Raw genomic sequence first — 17,750 nt, 5'->3', positions numbered from 1 at the left:
ATATAACTGTCGAAAAATATTTCCGCTTGAGTGAGCACCACTTACTTTTGAAAAGTTAGTGAAAAATGATTTGCGCAGAAATTTGAAATAGTTATGCGAATAAAAGTAGCCCTTAATCATGAAGAACACATGGAATTTAGCTAGTAAAAGTGATTTGAAGATATCGTCTACATTGTTTGACTTGTTTCCTTGCCCAAAACACTTCGAAGAGTGCATTTTGCCCCACCCCACTACCCCATACACCGAGGCCATCGTGACGATATTTGCTTTACACTGAGCTCTGATTTACATGGAATGGCTAAAGCTTGATTTTCATTTTGTTAATCATCGCTAAGCTTGGGAAAAGTGTGGAGAAACAAGTATTGAGTGAAAAATGAAATGTAAACCAACTTTCAATGATAAAAACTTAGTGAAAAAATGCTGGAGATGTCTGATATAAAAATTTGTTCAGATTCAGTTATGTCCTCAGATCCAGCTGGCACAAATAGGGTAAAGGTTGTGCTTATTGAATGTTGAAATTTCAATTTGGGTGGCAAAATTGTCACAAAATGCTTAAATCTATCCGTTTTATTCCAATTGACTGAAAGTGCAAGAGAAATGTATGGTAAATCTTTCGTAGTGTCAGTTTTATTTCGTCCTTTCGACTTGACACAGCATGAAAACGAACATTTCTGCGCAAACAGATTTCTGCGAGCTTTCCAGAAATGGACAGTGCTCACTCAAGTGTAACATTCTGACAAATTTTTTACTTTCATTGGATAAATGAGACCCAAACCCAAGATCATATGTGAAAAAAATTACCCACGTGTTGTGTATTTTTTAATTCCCAGGACTTTTTCAAAGTGTAAACTTTTTTTTGATACGCACTGTATATATATATATATATATATATATATATATATATATATATATATATATATATATATATATATATATATATATATATATATATATATGTATATGTGTGTGTGTGTGTGTGTGTGTGTGTGATGTGTGTGTGTGATATGTGTGTGAAGAGTTGTTTGTTTTGTTTGATCGAGTTCCTTTGAAATGTTGATTCATGATTTTACCTCCCAATCCGAAAAATGGATCGACGCCCCTGACATACACAAATGCTGATAAATTATATTAGGGAATGTTTAAAGCACCGTTTGACATTTATATATTATTGTGAAGGGGGTAGTCTGCTTAGCTCATGAAGAGTACCGAGATTACGGAGTGCGATCTAAAAAGTGTTGGTATTAAGACCTGAAAAGTTTTAAAAGCATTTTCTTTTTGCATTCATAATTTTAAAGCGTGATTAGAAGGTTTTGATACAGGACCTACTGACATGGATATGGTAGATTATAAGGACTGTTCAGGGCAATTCGTGAGAAGGGTCGTATTTGGGATGATATTATTGACATACTAACATGAAATAGGGGCATTTTATGAAATGTTCGAAGTATTTTACGAAAAGGATATTATCTCACTCATGAAAACGCGAGCCCGTGCTGAAAAAAAAAGATATTCAAACTTAAAAATGTAACATTGTGAGCATATTTTTGGTAATCATCATCTGGGATTAGTGAGGAACGTCCTATTGATTATTTTATGATTAAAAAAGTATCCAAAATATCGCGTTCAGGTCTCATTTTCTAAAACCTTGCAGCTCGCACAGCGCGCTCGTATTTTTGATAGTGAGATGCATCCTTATCAATTTTTATGAAAGGTCCTTCAAATTAGCTGTTTGTAGTGGACAACTCTTCATTGGTTTTGTAAACAAATTTTCAGATTTTCCCCAATATGTTTCATTCCGCATCTTCCCTCCCAAGCAAAACATAATGATATGAAGATATAATTAACTTCGTGTGTGCTAGGCTCAGGAAAGAGACAAGCAGAAATATATAGGTAAAGGGGAAATCTGGAAATTTGTGTACAAAACAGGTGATCGATATTTTCCCAAGTCAGCGATTTTGAAAGCTTTCTGCCAATTTGTGGATCCCTATAAAAAGTGTTTTAATGCATCTGAAATTTCCACAACTCTTATTTATTATCAACCGATTTTGATGAGGCTTTAAATCGCACTTCTCTCATTTCACCTTTTCTAAATAACATTGATACACCCTCTTTGGGATTTTTATTCATTTAAATAAGCACGCACGGTTAAATTGACTTTTTTCGTTTGAATACCTTCAAGCGATAAATTGAAGGGTATAGAGTCCATGACAATTCGCAAGACAATCACGATATTTAGTTACATGACTGCCACAAGACCTAGACAGAAATTAAGAATAAATATTTACATTTCCAATTAGTGTTCTATTTTTAAGAAGGTAGCACAATTATGTGAATGACACTGACAGTACATGGGGGGGGGAGGTGAAGGGGGGGGGGTGTTACTCCGAAAATTTAGACGATCAAAAACTCCCCCAAAATGGTAATCATTTCATAATTATTTATTTATATATTTATCTATTTCAGTTTTATTTACACAGGTTATCCATTTCAATTTTTGTAACTGATTTAAAAAGAGGCCCTGCAACGATAAAAAGAACATATACATATTTTACAATAGACATGAATAATGTACAATCATACAATAAAAATAACATTATGAAACGTATACATGTAAAGCAAAGAAAAACAAACAACAATAAACACACACACACGCACACCCACACCATCACACACACACACACACACACACACACATATATATATATATATATATATATATATATATATATATATATATATATACAAAAAAGTTGGGTCTAAACTAAAGCTTAAGCTTTCCGGAAGTGATGAGGGGTGTAGTGTGCTAGTCATAATTATGAAGAGCATTTTTCCACCTTAAAAGCTTGACAACCCCCAAACTCAATTAACATATAAATAAACACACAAACAATTGAATAAATAAATAATCAGGTAATTTTATTTTAAAGGCCATCAGCCCTCCCGAAGAAAGGAATTTTCTCTCCAGAGATAAACTTGACACCCCCTCCCCCCCAAAAAAAAAAGATCGTCAGTCCCAAATAAAGCAATTTAATGGGTATGTCTTTTGTTTCAAAATTTAAGGGGTGTGCCCATACATTCACCCCCTCCCCGCTCCACGTCTTGGTTGAGAATCTTGCATTTAAGGCCTCTGACCCCTTCCATAGAGATTATGTAGACTGACTAACTTAGAAAGTAATTTGAAAAATATAACATTTGAAATAACAAATTACATTTTTTGGGGGTATTATTATTATTATTATAAAGTCTTATTTATCCAGGGTAGCCTCATCAGTGACGTACACTGTTCTCCCAGAGGGTCCTGCTGCATTCAAACACATACAAAAGAAAACAAAACAAAGGACAACAAATTAGAAATTATATATTGGATGTCTCAGATTGGAATACCAGAGATATTCCAAGAGTTGTGCAAATATTCCAAGAATCGCAGATGAGTGAAATCAATATAAACATGGTAAAGACAGCGTGAAAACATTTCAAAAATTTCATATTTTCAATATATTAGCATAATATGCATTCGCAATTTTGCACTAGGATGAGCCGAGTTGAGGGCCCAACCTATACAGAAAAAATGGAACTCACTACCAAATCAATTTAATGTCATATTGATAAGAGAGTTATCGGGTGCCCGTTTCATAAATCATGAATTTGCAATAACAGTTTTAAGCTATTGAAATAATTCAATTTGACTGGCTGATAGTGAGTTTACTTCAGAAATTGTGCATAATCTGTTATTGCAATTCTTTATGAAATGGGAGCCCAGGTGGACTTTGAACGTACTACATGTAGTTCAGATGTCAGCATAACAAGGCGACGTGTTTGAGGTATATCTGATGACATGCATAGCTGCATTCGCATTAAAAAAACATTTCACCCAAGATTTTCACCATACCTTCACACGTTCTGGTGCCGGCCTACAGCGTAGAACCATCGAGGTCTCTTAAGCCAACCGCGTAATGTTTTTGTTGCATGACAATAAACTCTTTTTGTTCAGAATCCACGGGGGCATCCACCATTTTATTTCGTGCTGCAATAATTCAAATACACCACTCATGCATTCATGTGTTTTGAAGCTTCAAAGATACTTTTTTCGTTTGTATTAGAATAATCGGACGTGTAAAGTCATAGTTTAACCCTGGAGATATCTCCATTAACCTGAGATTTTGAAATCAAGAGAAGATTGAGTATAGACTCTCGTTGTGGAGAGGGACCTGTGTCGATGTACTGTAAGAGTGTGTAACATGGTTGCAAGCGCAGTAATAGATTCCGATCTGAAAAGTGATTTGATTGTCCTTCAGTCGATTCTTTGAGTGGATACACCTTTCAAAGTTGTGTAAACAAATTCAAAGAAAGGTTTGATCACTGCTCATTGTTTGACCAGTAGTCAGAAATAGAGGCCTATTACAGCGGACTAAGAGCTGCTTGATATTTTCGGGATATTGAATGTATTAACAAAGTCAATACGTGGAGACGGAGGATGGATATGGGTATATTCCAAACTAGCAGATTGAGAGATGGGCTGGTGTTCGTCGCTGCTTTCCTTCTTGTGAAATGGCTGGTGGTGGGATCCAAATCAAGAAGAAAGTCGGCGTTTCCTCTGCCCCCTTCGCCTCCGGGTCTCCCACTGATCGGACATCTTCTTATGCTCCGTGGAGACTTTCGCCATGTCTTCCGAGGACTGATGGACAAGTACGGCAACATTTTCTCGATTCGTGTAGGACCCCAGACGATCATGGTGATGAACGACATCGATGCGGTTAAAGAAACCTTCGTGAACCAGTCCGATACCTTTTCAGACCGACATATGCCCCCTCTGCTCAAATACGCTCTTGGTTCTGCGGGTAATTAGGTTGTACCAAATTATCAAGAATTATCAAGAGTTAAACTTTCAGATTGATAGATTAATATAGGATTGATATAGGAGTTATCACAGCAGATCATTCATTTAAACCTGTTCCATAGTGTTGGTAGAATGTTAATGTGACCCAATCTAAATTTATACTTAAAGGACAAGTCCACCCCAACAAAAACTTGATTTGAATAAAAAGTGAAAAATTCAACAAGCATAACACTGAAAATTTCATCAAAATTGGATGTAAAATAAGAAAGTTATGGCATTTTAAAGTTTCGCTTATTTTCAACAAAATATTTATATGAACGAGCCAGTTACACCCAAATGAGAGAGTTGATGACATCACTCACTCGCTATTTCTTTTGTAATTTATTATATGAAATATGAAATATTTTTATTTTCTCGTCATTGTCATGTGAAATGAAGTTTCATTCCTCCCTGAACACATGGAATTCCTTTATTTTAACAATTTGTGCTTCAGGCAAGGAGGTCTTAATCGTCAAATTCGTAAAATTGAAATATTGTATAATCTAAACAATAAAAAAACCAAAGAAATAGTGAGTGAGTGACATCATCGACTCTCTCATTTGGATGTATTATAACTGGATCGTTCATATAACTATTTTGTTGAAAATAAGCGAAACTTTGAAATGTCATAACTTTCTTATTTTACATCCGATTTTGATTAAATTTTCAGCCTTGTCCTTGTCTGATTTATCTCTATTGATTCAAATCAACATTTTTCTGGGGTGGACTTGACCTTTAATAACTATGTAACATATTGCATGCAGGTTCATGTATTTTATACATATATATATATATATATAGCTTTAATTTTGTCTCTGCAGGGGCCGCGGAACGGTTTTTAAGGGGGGGGGTGGCTGACCATGCAAAAAATCACAATCTTATGGCCATTTTCATGTTTTTGTACATAGTTTAGGAAAAAAAGAGTGGGGGGCTGAAGACCAGCCCCCCCCCCCCCGTTTCCGCGGCCCCCGCTCTGTGCATATAGGCCTGCATACTTTGCATTTTAAATGGCCCAAAATGGAACCGATAGTGCTTTGCTGATTGGGCTACTATTTTTTAATATATGAAATAAAGAAATATATTAATGCATTAATGAATAAATAGATATGTACATTACAAATTACCAACCGAATAAATGAATCAAGGAATAAAAAAGACACTTTATGCAGCCCAGTTATTATTGTATTCATTATCATCGCAATATTTGGCATAACTGGAAGGGGACCAAACAAGAACTCAATTCAGACCGTTATCATGGTTGTGCACAGTATGCCAAGGTTCATAATGGATTTGATGTCTTGATCACAATTTAGAGCGCAAATCAACACTCGTTTCAACTCGGTATTAGGTTTAGTCATTCATTTTTTTCAGGTAGTTTTGCCTTTGACAATGGCCCTGTATGGAAAGCTCGTCGTCGCTTTGGCTTCGGTGCTATGAGGACGTTCGGCGTTGGGAAGTACAGCATGGAACAACGGATCATCGAAGAGGCGAACGTACTTTGTGAGGTCATCGAGAATAACCAAGAAACCAGTTTCAACCCAAGAGAACTTATCACCCACTCCGTATCCAGCATCATCTGCGGCATAACCTTCGGACAGAGGTAAGTGTACACGAATAGGCGCCAAAGTACTCACGAGATCGATGCATGAATATGGGGGAAAGGGTGCCTCCGATAGTAGACTAAAAGCTTCAGTCTCTGTATTTTGGTTGTTCCGCTTAACTGCGTTCGCTCCACTCACCAATGCATATAGTAAAATGTCAGAAATCCTGTATACTCCGATAGAAGCTTTCAAAATACCGAGTATAAAGTAATTTGAAATTAATCATAACAATTATGATCTTTCACAAACTAATTGCCATTTACTCTGCCAGCTTTGAGCTTTGAGCACCATTCCCCTTGCCTCGCCTCTACTGCATGAACAGTGATGATTGCGAAATATCAGGGATCACATTGCCGGTGCAAGTGGCATCCGTCCGCTGTACTTTATTCACAAATTTAACATAAACTAAGAAGTCGGTAAAATAGTAAGATGTTTATAATTGATTTGTATTTTTGCATTTTTCATTTGTATGTTGAAAAGTAGATATAGAAAAATATTTATATATAAACTTGAAATTCTTAATCGCGAAGTTTCTATTTTGCAAATGGTGAAGATACAATATTTTCATGAAAGTTCATCTGTGTTGGTTGAAAATAAGTAAAATTGAACATTTTGCTCACAATAATACAATATTGCTTATCTTTTTTGATGAATGTCAGGTAGGCATTACCGATCTGTCATAGATTAATTTCCAGTTATTTGCTGATATTCTTATTGCAATGATTGTTGTATATACTTTCTGCTCCTTGAAGGTTTGATTTAAATGATCCAGAATTCAAGGAATTGATTGGAAGAATGCACACTGCACTGTCAACCATCACATTTTTCTCCGTGGGACAACTTTTCCCGTTTCTCCTACACACGCCTTTGTACTCTGACTTCCGTCAACTGGTCTTCCGGCTCAAATCTCTGGTAACGCGCATGGTCCGGGAACACGAGAACAGCCTCGATGATCAGCACATTAGAGACATCATTGACCTCTACGTCTTGGAGATTCGAGAGCAGAAAAAACGCAGAGATGACATCGTATTTGATGAGACGAGGGTGTGGCGTGGCATCTTCGATCTGTTTGCGGCAGGGACAGGGACCACGAGTACGACGTTGATGTGGGCTATTTTCTTGATGGCATCGCATCCTGATACCATGAAGCAGGTGCGAAAACTAGTGGCCCTTAATTGTCCTATTCATTCTTGACTGACTTAAGCATGGGTGTCGATCACGGGGGGGGGGGGGAATGGGGGATATATCCCCCCCAATATTTCAAGTGGGGGGATGGCCTGTATTATCACCCCCCCCCCAATAATTAAGGGTAGAAAAATTATAATGATGATGAAAAAAATGAAAAGTTTAAACATGATGATTATAGTATGCCATCAATCAGTTTGTTTCCCTCGCAATTTGTGTATACTGTTATTAAACAAAAACATTCTTTTCAGGACTATTAAACAGATTAGTGGAGGTTCAAGATGAAAAAGAATGAAATGTTTATGTATATGATATTTTTTAACACATGGCATAAAAGGACCCAACGAAAAACAACCTTTGTTGATAGGGTGTTCCATCCCACCAGTGGTAAGTAAATTAATTTTAATAAATCATGATGGGTGGAAAAATGTAAAATGGTGGCAAGATAAATCGTCTAAGGAATGACGGTAAGCCCGATGGTGCACGAGAAGCCACACACACACACATAGCGTGAGGGTTGTTATCAGTTGTAGGCCTAGGTATTTTCCGTAACCAATTGTCCGGATATGTTGCATTTTTTAGTCAGATATATGAAGACGACTTCGATAACAGAATTCTAAATGAAATTAATGATATTCTCAAAATTAGCGAGTTTGCCATTCATTCAATTTCCATGTCAATAGGCGACAATTTTCTTAATTATTTGCGTTAGTAATTTTGTAAACACTTTTCTCTTCTTTGTGTTCAAATTAAAATCATCCAAACCATGCAAACCGCTCACGGAACACAATGGAAGGTGGTGGTAACTGACAGTACCTGTGTCTACAGTCTTGATTTTGTTTTTAAAACAATTTTTGTTATCACTGTTATGAATCGATATTTGTCTAAGAGCGACTACACATCAAACATTATTGGTGGATGTAATAGGCAATCGATTATAATTGTAGGGGAATACTTTGCATACAAACGGTCTCATATTTTGACAACACATTTGGGGCAGTGATGAAGAATTACATTTGACTTGTCAAATTTCCGTCTTTCCTAAAGATGTAATTGATATCTGTGCAGAAAATGCATCGTTAATTCAAAAAAGTATTTCAGACTGAGAAATTGCGCAATATCCTTTAATCAAAATTTATACTAAATGCACAGTAAAAACGCTGTTTAAGATTTCATACAATGCTCTTTACTATATGAACCTTACAGCATTTGTTTAACCGTTTAAACAATCATGTTTAAATCATTCAAGGTTAGATATATAAAAAATTCAACACTTGTTTAAACTGTTTAAACAATTACTGTAAGCTTCATATAATAAGCAGCGTTGTATATTTTGTATGTGTGTGGCACTGGGAAGCGGGAGTGTTGGGGCTGAAAATGTAACCTGAATAAATACCTCGATTTTGAAGTGACACCCTTTTTTTTCTTTTCAAATTTACAACAAATTTCCAGAAAAAACCCTTCACCAGGGCCCTGATATACTTTAAGACGTCTGATCATATTTTTGTGATGCACTCTCCCAACCATCTTCCAGGTGCAAGCTGAGATTGATAGCATTATTGGCGATCATCGCTCACCATCGATGGCAGACAGGGAGGCAATGCCACTGACAATGGCAACTATCTTGGAAATCCAGAGATTTCGACCAGTAGCACCCCTTGGGTTTCCCAGATTCACCAGTAGGGATGCTGTGGTCAAAGGATATTCCATTCCTAAAGGAACAGGTCAGTATTCGACCGGGGGGGGGGAGCAGGGCGTCGAAACAAAGGATTGTCTTTCGTGTTTGAGAGGACGCAACAATGAGATGCCCCCATCCCCATTATAATCATTTGGATGCGCCGACGCCCATGGTTGCGGATCAGAGTCTCCCTCTGCGGTATATCCTTAGTAAAATAGGTACAGTCACTCAGGCCTTCATCCGACCACGATACTCCTGGAACCAGCAGGACGGAGGAAGGGTCGGAGGGAGCTCAGATGAAAGATCGGAGTAGTGCCTGTGTGGACAGAGATACTCCTACCTTTCTCCGAACAAGGATTTGTTCGGAGAAAGGTAGGTGTAACTCCGTCCAAATAGCCTACGTCTAGGTTGTGATATGATTTATATATTTTCATCCGACTAGGATCCCAAGTGGCTTGTGTCTCAGAGTCGTTTGCCGCCATGCATTTCCAGTCGAGTAACATCCTTTTTGCACAATCTATGCCTTTCCTGTAAAATTTATATGTAATAACAGACCGGTGGTAGCAAATGCAATCAGTATAACGTAAGTCCCCTTTGAGGATTGACTGCAATTCTTCATGCAGGCAGGTGTTGTTTGGTAAGCAATCTGCAAAACAGAAGTCAGTCAAGCATATACAGGTATCAAAAATGGCTTCAACATATCAAATTGAATTAGTTTGATGTAACAACATTAGTTTTTAAGCTAATTCTTATATTGCAATGTTTTCTTTTCATCTTCTCTTGCCTTCGACATTTTAGCGGTCCTCGTGAATTTATGGGAGCTCATGCACAGTACAGAGTACTGGGACCAGCCTGAAAAGTTCAAACCTTCACGATTTCTGTGTGAAGATGGGAAGAGCATTATCAAACCGGATGCATTCATTCCATTTGGTACAGGTAGGCTCTTAATAGGTCCATGGTATATCACATGCTTTTATGTGACAAGTCAGGTGGTGTTGGTGATGATGGTTGGTAAACCGTCGTCGTACCGAGTTTGAAAAAGTATAGTGGAAATATTTTATCCGAGGTTGCCAGACCAACCGAAGAATGCTTTGACTATCCTTTCGAAAGAAACACCCGGTATATTTGTTTTATATCCCTTCAATTTTAAAGTTTGGACGAAAATATTGGTAATGTTCTAATTGACCCATCTCCATGAACTGAACAAAATCTATATCAGCTTAACTGCGCGCGGCTATTACCCAACCGGCTCCCAAGCATCACTCGAGGTGATTTGGTATTGCGCGGCGTGGCTGTGAGCTCGTCTAATAATTTCACTTACCGGTTGTGAAGGTTGTGAACTAAAATTAAGCAGCCTGAATCTTTCGATGATCGAATGACGGCCATTTTAGCATGCAGAATCATTATTTCATTTCGTTTATTTCCATTTTCAACAATTACAATTTGTTTTGTACATTTTGACATATAAATAACAAAACATATTTTAGGTATCCCTGTGCAAAAATTGTATTCAAGATTATTCCATATCAGGATGGAAATGGAGGAGGCTGCTAAAAAGCGGCGCTTATAGAGTGCAGCCTCCTAATGAATATTCCTGTAGTTGCATAGCATATGAATATAACAAATAACAACTTGAGCATGAACCGGTTAAATCAAAAGGAAATAGGGGAAATTATAAAAAAGCAAGACGAGGTTTCACAATGACATTTAATTATCGGAAAGTTTGTGATTCAGCTTAAGCAGGGACCGCAGAGCGGTTTTCAAAGGGGGGGGGGGCTGCATGAGCATGCAAAGAATCACTATCGTGTGGTCATTTTTACGTTTTTGTTTACAGTTTTGGAAAAAATTGGTGGAGGGGGGGGGGGCCCCCCCCCCCCTTGTATCCGCGGCCCAAGAGCTAGTATTGTATTTACCTGCGTGTGTGCTGATTCTGCTGCGCTCAGCGGACCCATGCAGATAAAGCGTCTGTGCCGTCGCATCACCAAACTTGCCGGTGAATCTCGGAGACTCTTGATCTTCGATGAATTTCATTTTTCTCGTGAAATTATGATTCGAAAGGTTCTCAACTAGTCAAACACCAATAAATTTTCAGTAAGGGATATATATTTATGATGCTTAATCTGTTATAGCCAAGGCAAGGTGGAGGAGGTGTTCCCCCCCTCCCTTATCGAACAGATCTTGGTAGCGATCTCGCCGAAAATTGGCGCGCACCTCCCTCATGGCGTAACGTCCCTCATTTGATAGGCCTCTATTCAATTCTTCCAAAATCAAAGTTATTTTTTGATTATTTTGATGCATAAAATAATAATTTGGCTGTAAAACCTTGAATATTACTCCAAACTGCTAAATTTTGGTCTAGACGCTCTTTTTACGATTATTATCAAATGTATATCGAAAACTGGGGATATCATTTTTTTCGTTTGTATTATTCATTGCGGTGGCGTACGGTGGGTCATGGCATTGGGGGGCACCAGCAAAATTTTTGAGTCATTAATATTATAGTGGGCGTGTGAAGCGCGCTCAATTGCCAGGTTTACTGACTTAATCGAGAGCGGGCTCATTAATTCAAAACGGTGGACTCATGAAAAGAATAGTGTGGATATCCACGTCAACATGCGTCATTGTCAGCGTAATTTATAGAGGAAATCTGCATAAACAATGGGTTCAACCGATGGTTTTAACACCACCTTTGTGAATTCGGGCCAGAAAATTTCATCAAAATTGAATGAAAAACAAGAGAGTTACTACATTTTTTTCATTCACCTATTTTCACAAAAAGTTGTATATGCAACAACAATTGAAATGCTACTAATTCCTGGGTGAAATAAAGCTTTATTTCGCTTTACATTTGGGATTAAATATTTATCCTTCTTTGATTGGTTGAAAGAGCTTCTCGTGGTTAATGGTTATTTCAATTATTTCAGAATGTTGGCGCGATTGACACTCTATGTTATACTATCGGGGATCTCGGTGAAACTGTTCGCATCGAAGGAACATCACATAGTACTATTCTCCTGAGGGCTTCTCGTGGTGAATAATAATAATTAGGGGCACCTCTGCCCATGTTTTTAGCCAGAAATTCTCTAATGTGTTTGTATTATGTTAAAGACAAAATGGATACAAAATTATTCTTAAAAATAGCGAGTGACGTGATCGGGTTCAAATTGGAAACCGACAGGATGATGAAACTATTTTTGTAAAATCTTTACATCCAAATTCAATGACATTTTCAGCGTTATGTTGGTTTGATATTTCTTTTTACCTTCGAATTTATTTGATTTTACAACATGATGATTTAATGATTTCATACTTTTGCGTAATTTGCACACAGTAATCCTCATCTGCACATTTACATGTAACCCTGATAATTGCAGTAAATTTCAGGGTCATTTTGCTGAAATTCCTTCTCTATATATTTTCCTTATCGCTTAGAGACATGTTTTATGATAGCGGTACACAGATAATATTATTATTATTTAGTATTAATATCCTTTCGAACAGCCAATTCCAATCACTTTGATGATTAAACCAGTTGATTTATTACTTTAAATTGCATAGGGAGTCGTTCGTGCTTGGGAGAGATATTGGCAAAGATGGAAATCTTCCTGGCTTTCACGTGTCTCCTTCAAAGATTCAACTTTTACTTGTCTGAGGATTCACCGACAAACACTGAACCAATACCTGGACTTGCATTGATACCGCCTGATTTCCGTATTAGAGCTGAGAAAAGATTGTAAAAATGTTACTTTCTGACTTTGTCGCCTCTTTCATTCATTCATTCATTCATTTATTCATCCATTATTTCTGTCTTCTTTTCTTTCTTTCTTTCTTTGTTATCTTATCTTTTTCTTTCTTGTTTTCTTTCTTTATTTCTTTCCCCTTTTCTTTCTTGTTATATATAAGAAGAATTGTAAAAGCAATTACATTCATTTATTTAGTAATTTCCCCCCTTTAAGAATAGCCTACAATGATCAAGAACATTCCACAACATAAGTTTTTGTTAAGTAGGCCTCTGCCTATTTAAAGGCCAAGGATTATTGTTATTTCTGAATCGAGATTACTTTACAATAAAATTGTATTGGTAGTGGAATTGAATAGGCTTAGCTGTTTTGTTGACACATGTTAATTTCAATGAGGTCATTCAAGAGTCTTCTGGAATTTGACTGCTCCTGAAAGGAGAATGTTTTTTTAAAGACAATACTAGAACCTTCCATAATAGTGAATACTATATAGAAGCCTCTAGAATAGTGAATACTAGAATGATCTAGAATAGTTGAAATGTGCATATAAAAGGACATCATCACATCATATCAGATTACTTCATCATATCAGATCAGAACTCAGAGTTTCATGCCACACTTTATGTCAGAGCGGTGTTGATTTCCACCTGGAATAATTATCTTCTGTGGAATTATTTGCACACTATCAATGAACTGTTTGCAGTTATTTTGAGAGAGGAATTTTCAGTTCTCATCGAGATCATCAACATCATCAACCTGTTCAATTAACGCTCTTCAACCCATGGATTGCTGAAATTGACTGTTAATCATCATCAACATCGTCTTCACGGACATTTCAACTCGTTACAGTGACTCTTGTTATTCATCGTGCTTCAGCATCAGTTTCATCGTCGCCATCATTGTGGACTCTTATCTGGATTTTATCATTTGGATTATTAATCGGATATATTGCACATCTGTCACCTCAAGAGGCGTAAGATATTTATTTATGTTTTCTTAGTTTTTGAGTGTTATATTTCCTGTAATAAAAGAAAAGGACATTCAATTTCAAATTATTTTATTGTTATTTGTTGCAGTAACGTAACATTCTATGTTACGATACTGCAACAAATAACAAGTAGATTTTAAAATATAAAGTTTAAATTTTCCTTTTTTTTATTACAGGAAATTGATCATGTACTTAAACAAAATAAAACCAAATAATCTTACATTAATCTCTTGAAGTGTTTGATGTACAATCCAGGGTTATAGTTCACTGTTATAGTCCAATTTATTTTCCAGGTAGGCTGGGAAGATTCCTTATTGATGATGGCGATGATGAAACTGATGTTGAAGTCCGATGAATAATAAAAGTCACTGTAACGAGTTGAAATGTCCGTGAAGACGATGTTGATGATGATTAACAGTGAAATTCAGCAATACATGGGTTGAAGAGTGTTCATTGAACAGGTTGATGATGTTGATGATCTCGATGAGAACTGATAATTTCTCTCTCAAGATAACTGCAAACAGTTCATTGATGGTGGGCAAATAATTCCACACAATATAGATATTCCAGGTGGAAATAAACTGATATGATCTGGTGAAGGGATCTCGTATGATGTGATGATCTCCTGCTCTCATATGATGTGATGTGATCTCCTGCTCTCATATGATGTGGTGATCAAGTGATCTAATATGATGTGATGAAATCCTTAAAGAAACTGCAGCTTTTATATACCCATTACAGCTATCCTTCTAGATTTCACTATAATGGAAAGTTCTAGCATTGCCTTCCAAAAGAATGTTCTTCCTCTTTCAGGAGCCTTCTTCATTTCTAAAACATTCTTGAATGACCTCATTGAAATCAAGAGTGTCAATAACATAGCTAAGCCTATTGTTCCTAATCTCTATTCAGAAATAACAATACAACTCCTTGGCCTTTTAAATAGGCAAGGCCTGCATAATATAAAGACATCTGGAACGTTCTTACAAACATGCTGTGGAATGTACTTGATCATTCTAGGCTATTTTTAAAGAGGAAATAACTAATAGATTAATGTAACTGCTTTCATAATATTCTTCTACAATTATTCTTATATATAACATCTACAATTCTTTCTTTCTGTCTCTCTCTTTGTCTCACACCCAACATACACACATACCCTTTTCCTTGTTTCCAATGCTATCCATGAACTCGTTATGTAAATAAAAAAAACATTGTTTAAGATGTGACAAGGTTTGCAACGCAAAACAAGTATTAATACCAGAATCAGATAGAATTGATCATATTAGGCAGGTGTTTTAGCCATAGTTTAAAAGGAAAATGTAGAAAAAAAAATCAAAATGAATGTCATAATTATATGTAGATTTATATCAGATGTTATTACTTGACTATTTCGTGTATATTAAAGATGAGCGTACTAAGGAGCCGAGGAAATGGAGGTCAGTGACCTTGCTTATCTGTGACTACAAAATGATATTGATAGTCCAAAAGTTTGTCGATGGAATTATTACGTGTGAAAAGGGAATAGTTATGAACATGTAATTTGACGATATGTCCCAAAAACATTTTCTAGAGTATACGAGGCGCTTGGTGTGTCAAACAGAGCAAAATAATTATGTTGTTTTATATTAGTCGACTCAGACAGGTTTTTTTTTGCTGTGTATTTGATTTCATTATTGTTTTCTTCTGCATTCATAACCTTCGTATACAATACCATATCCATTACGTATCAAATATACCATATCGGTAATTGATTTTTGTATGAATCATACACAATAATATATATATATATTAAAGTCATTATAAACAAATATGATCTACTACCAACGAAAAAAGAATTATAACATTTACAGTGTGCTGGAGAAGGATTGTCATTACAAGTAGATTGCTTGGAAAAAATGACCGGAATAAGAGTCATTAAATTAATAAATACATTTATAAAGCAGAACGGAAATGTTATTTTGTTCATAATTATATAATGATGAAGATGGAGATGATAACAATGCGGATTATGGTGATAATTGTAAAAATAAAGGCCATGATGGACATGATGATGATCAAAACTGCTACCGACACTCCCTGTATCCCAAGACCATCCCAGAATGGAACCTTCTCTCTGAGGATGTCAGAAATTCTAAAGACGGAGGAGTTTTCAAACTCAAACTTGAAAGTTTGGACATCAACACGCTTGTCTCCAAAGCACACTACCAAAATTAACTGTGTTTAGCGCTTGACCCCCTAAACCCAAACGTACGCGACAACCAGATGCTGGTGTTTGTACGCCAACGGACAGATACAGATACAGATTTCTTATTCCTGTGGGTGAACAGGGCATTAAGATCAGGCACCAGTCCCCGTATATGCATTTTAAGTGCTGTTTAATAATTTCATTATTATTATTATTATTATTACTTATTCTCGGCGAACAAAATGAAATAACAACATAATGTGCGTGTAAGGAAAGAAATTTAATTTAAGAATGTTTCAGTTAAAATTTAAACATGTGTTAAACATTTTTACTTTATCCAGGTTAGGGTTGTCTTGTAGACAAGCATGTACATATGTTTTGAAAAGCAAGCATTGGAAACGCTTGATACTCCCCCCCCCCCTTAGAGTACAAGTGTACCAGATTTATGTCATATTTTGTACATGTGTTAGAAATATTTCTTATTAGGTGAAGCATTTTCATACAAGTGTCATGAACAGCCAATAGTGCTCTAGAATTGATGAATGTAGAATTACAGCTGTACAGGAAGCCTTTTATTATTAAGAATGTGTTGCTTTATGCACTCATCTGTTATTGAAATTCTTTGAATTACTTTATAGAAATTTTACAGTTAGTCCTAGTAACGGTATCTATTTGATGGTTAGTTTCAGTAATTCAGGGAGAACCACCTAAGCTAGAATAGACTACAGAAGTTAGTATATATAGGCAGTCTAAGTTAAAACTGAGGGACTACGTCGGTGAAGAGATAACGACCCCAGCTGCCGCCGGTTCTCCACTGACATGATTGGTCAAAATTCATGTCGTTATTGGGGGCTCGATCTCGTCCACTAATTCGTTGAAGCCACATCTCTCTGATCTGGAGGCTACTCAGCAAGGGGTAACTGTCTGCGGAGGCCGAGTGGAAGAGACATCGCAAGCTGCGGAGGCCAGGAACTGGACCGACCACCAGGGCCGATTGGGGCATGTCAAGCCAGAAGAGATGATGGGGGCTCTAGTCAACTGTTATTATTCAGTTAAGATGTATTTTGTTATATCTATGTATATTTTTCATGTACAATAAGTGTAAACCCAATCAAAAGAGAACAAAAGAATGGATGAAGAGATTTGATTAAATCTTCTAATAATTGTAATCCTCAGTTTTACGTATTCCTTATTTGCTGTCAAGCAGCAGTAGGTAAATAATTAAAAAAAGTCACTTCACACGTGACAGTGCGATTATGTCGTGGCTTTATTAAACAGAGATGAATGCTTTTCGGATTCTGGTGTCACAATGACATAACTATAAAACATGAACATGCATAATACCTCTAATTAGAGAGTTACATACAAGTATGTCTGGAACTGACCGATATCCTTGTTTTAGCTCCCCGAAGGGGGGGGGGTTAAACCCCCCGGTTAGAAGGCCCCTCTCCCAAAAAATCAACGTTAAATTTCGCGGCTGCTTCCCACTGGTTCTAT

The 17,750-nt window shown here is 36.6% G+C and overlaps 1 protein-coding gene across 1 annotated transcript; it reads left to right on the top strand.

Moving 5' to 3' along the window:
* The first annotated feature begins 3,619 nt into the window (after positions 1–3,619).
* LOC121415733 (cytochrome P450 2U1-like) lies at positions 3,620–13,164 on the top strand. Its single transcript, XM_041609062.1, has 6 exons — positions 3,620–4,838; positions 6,248–6,476; positions 7,230–7,629; positions 9,197–9,386; positions 10,139–10,276; positions 12,899–13,164. Exons 1-6 carry the CDS (start codon positions 4,475–4,477, stop codon positions 13,075–13,077), a joined length of 1,500 nt encoding a protein of 499 aa, XP_041464996.1. The 5' UTR covers positions 3,620–4,474; the 3' UTR covers positions 13,078–13,164.
* The last annotated feature ends 4,586 nt before the right edge of the window (positions 13,165–17,750 follow it).

Source organism: Lytechinus variegatus, chromosome 1 (assembly GCF_018143015.1).
Source record: "Lytechinus variegatus isolate NC3 chromosome 1, Lvar_3.0, whole genome shotgun sequence".
Classification (NCBI taxonomy): Eukaryota; Metazoa; Echinodermata; class Echinoidea; order Temnopleuroida; family Toxopneustidae; genus Lytechinus; species Lytechinus variegatus.
Note: the sequence above shows the minus strand (reverse complement) of the source record. Positions and strands in the feature narration are given on the sequence as shown.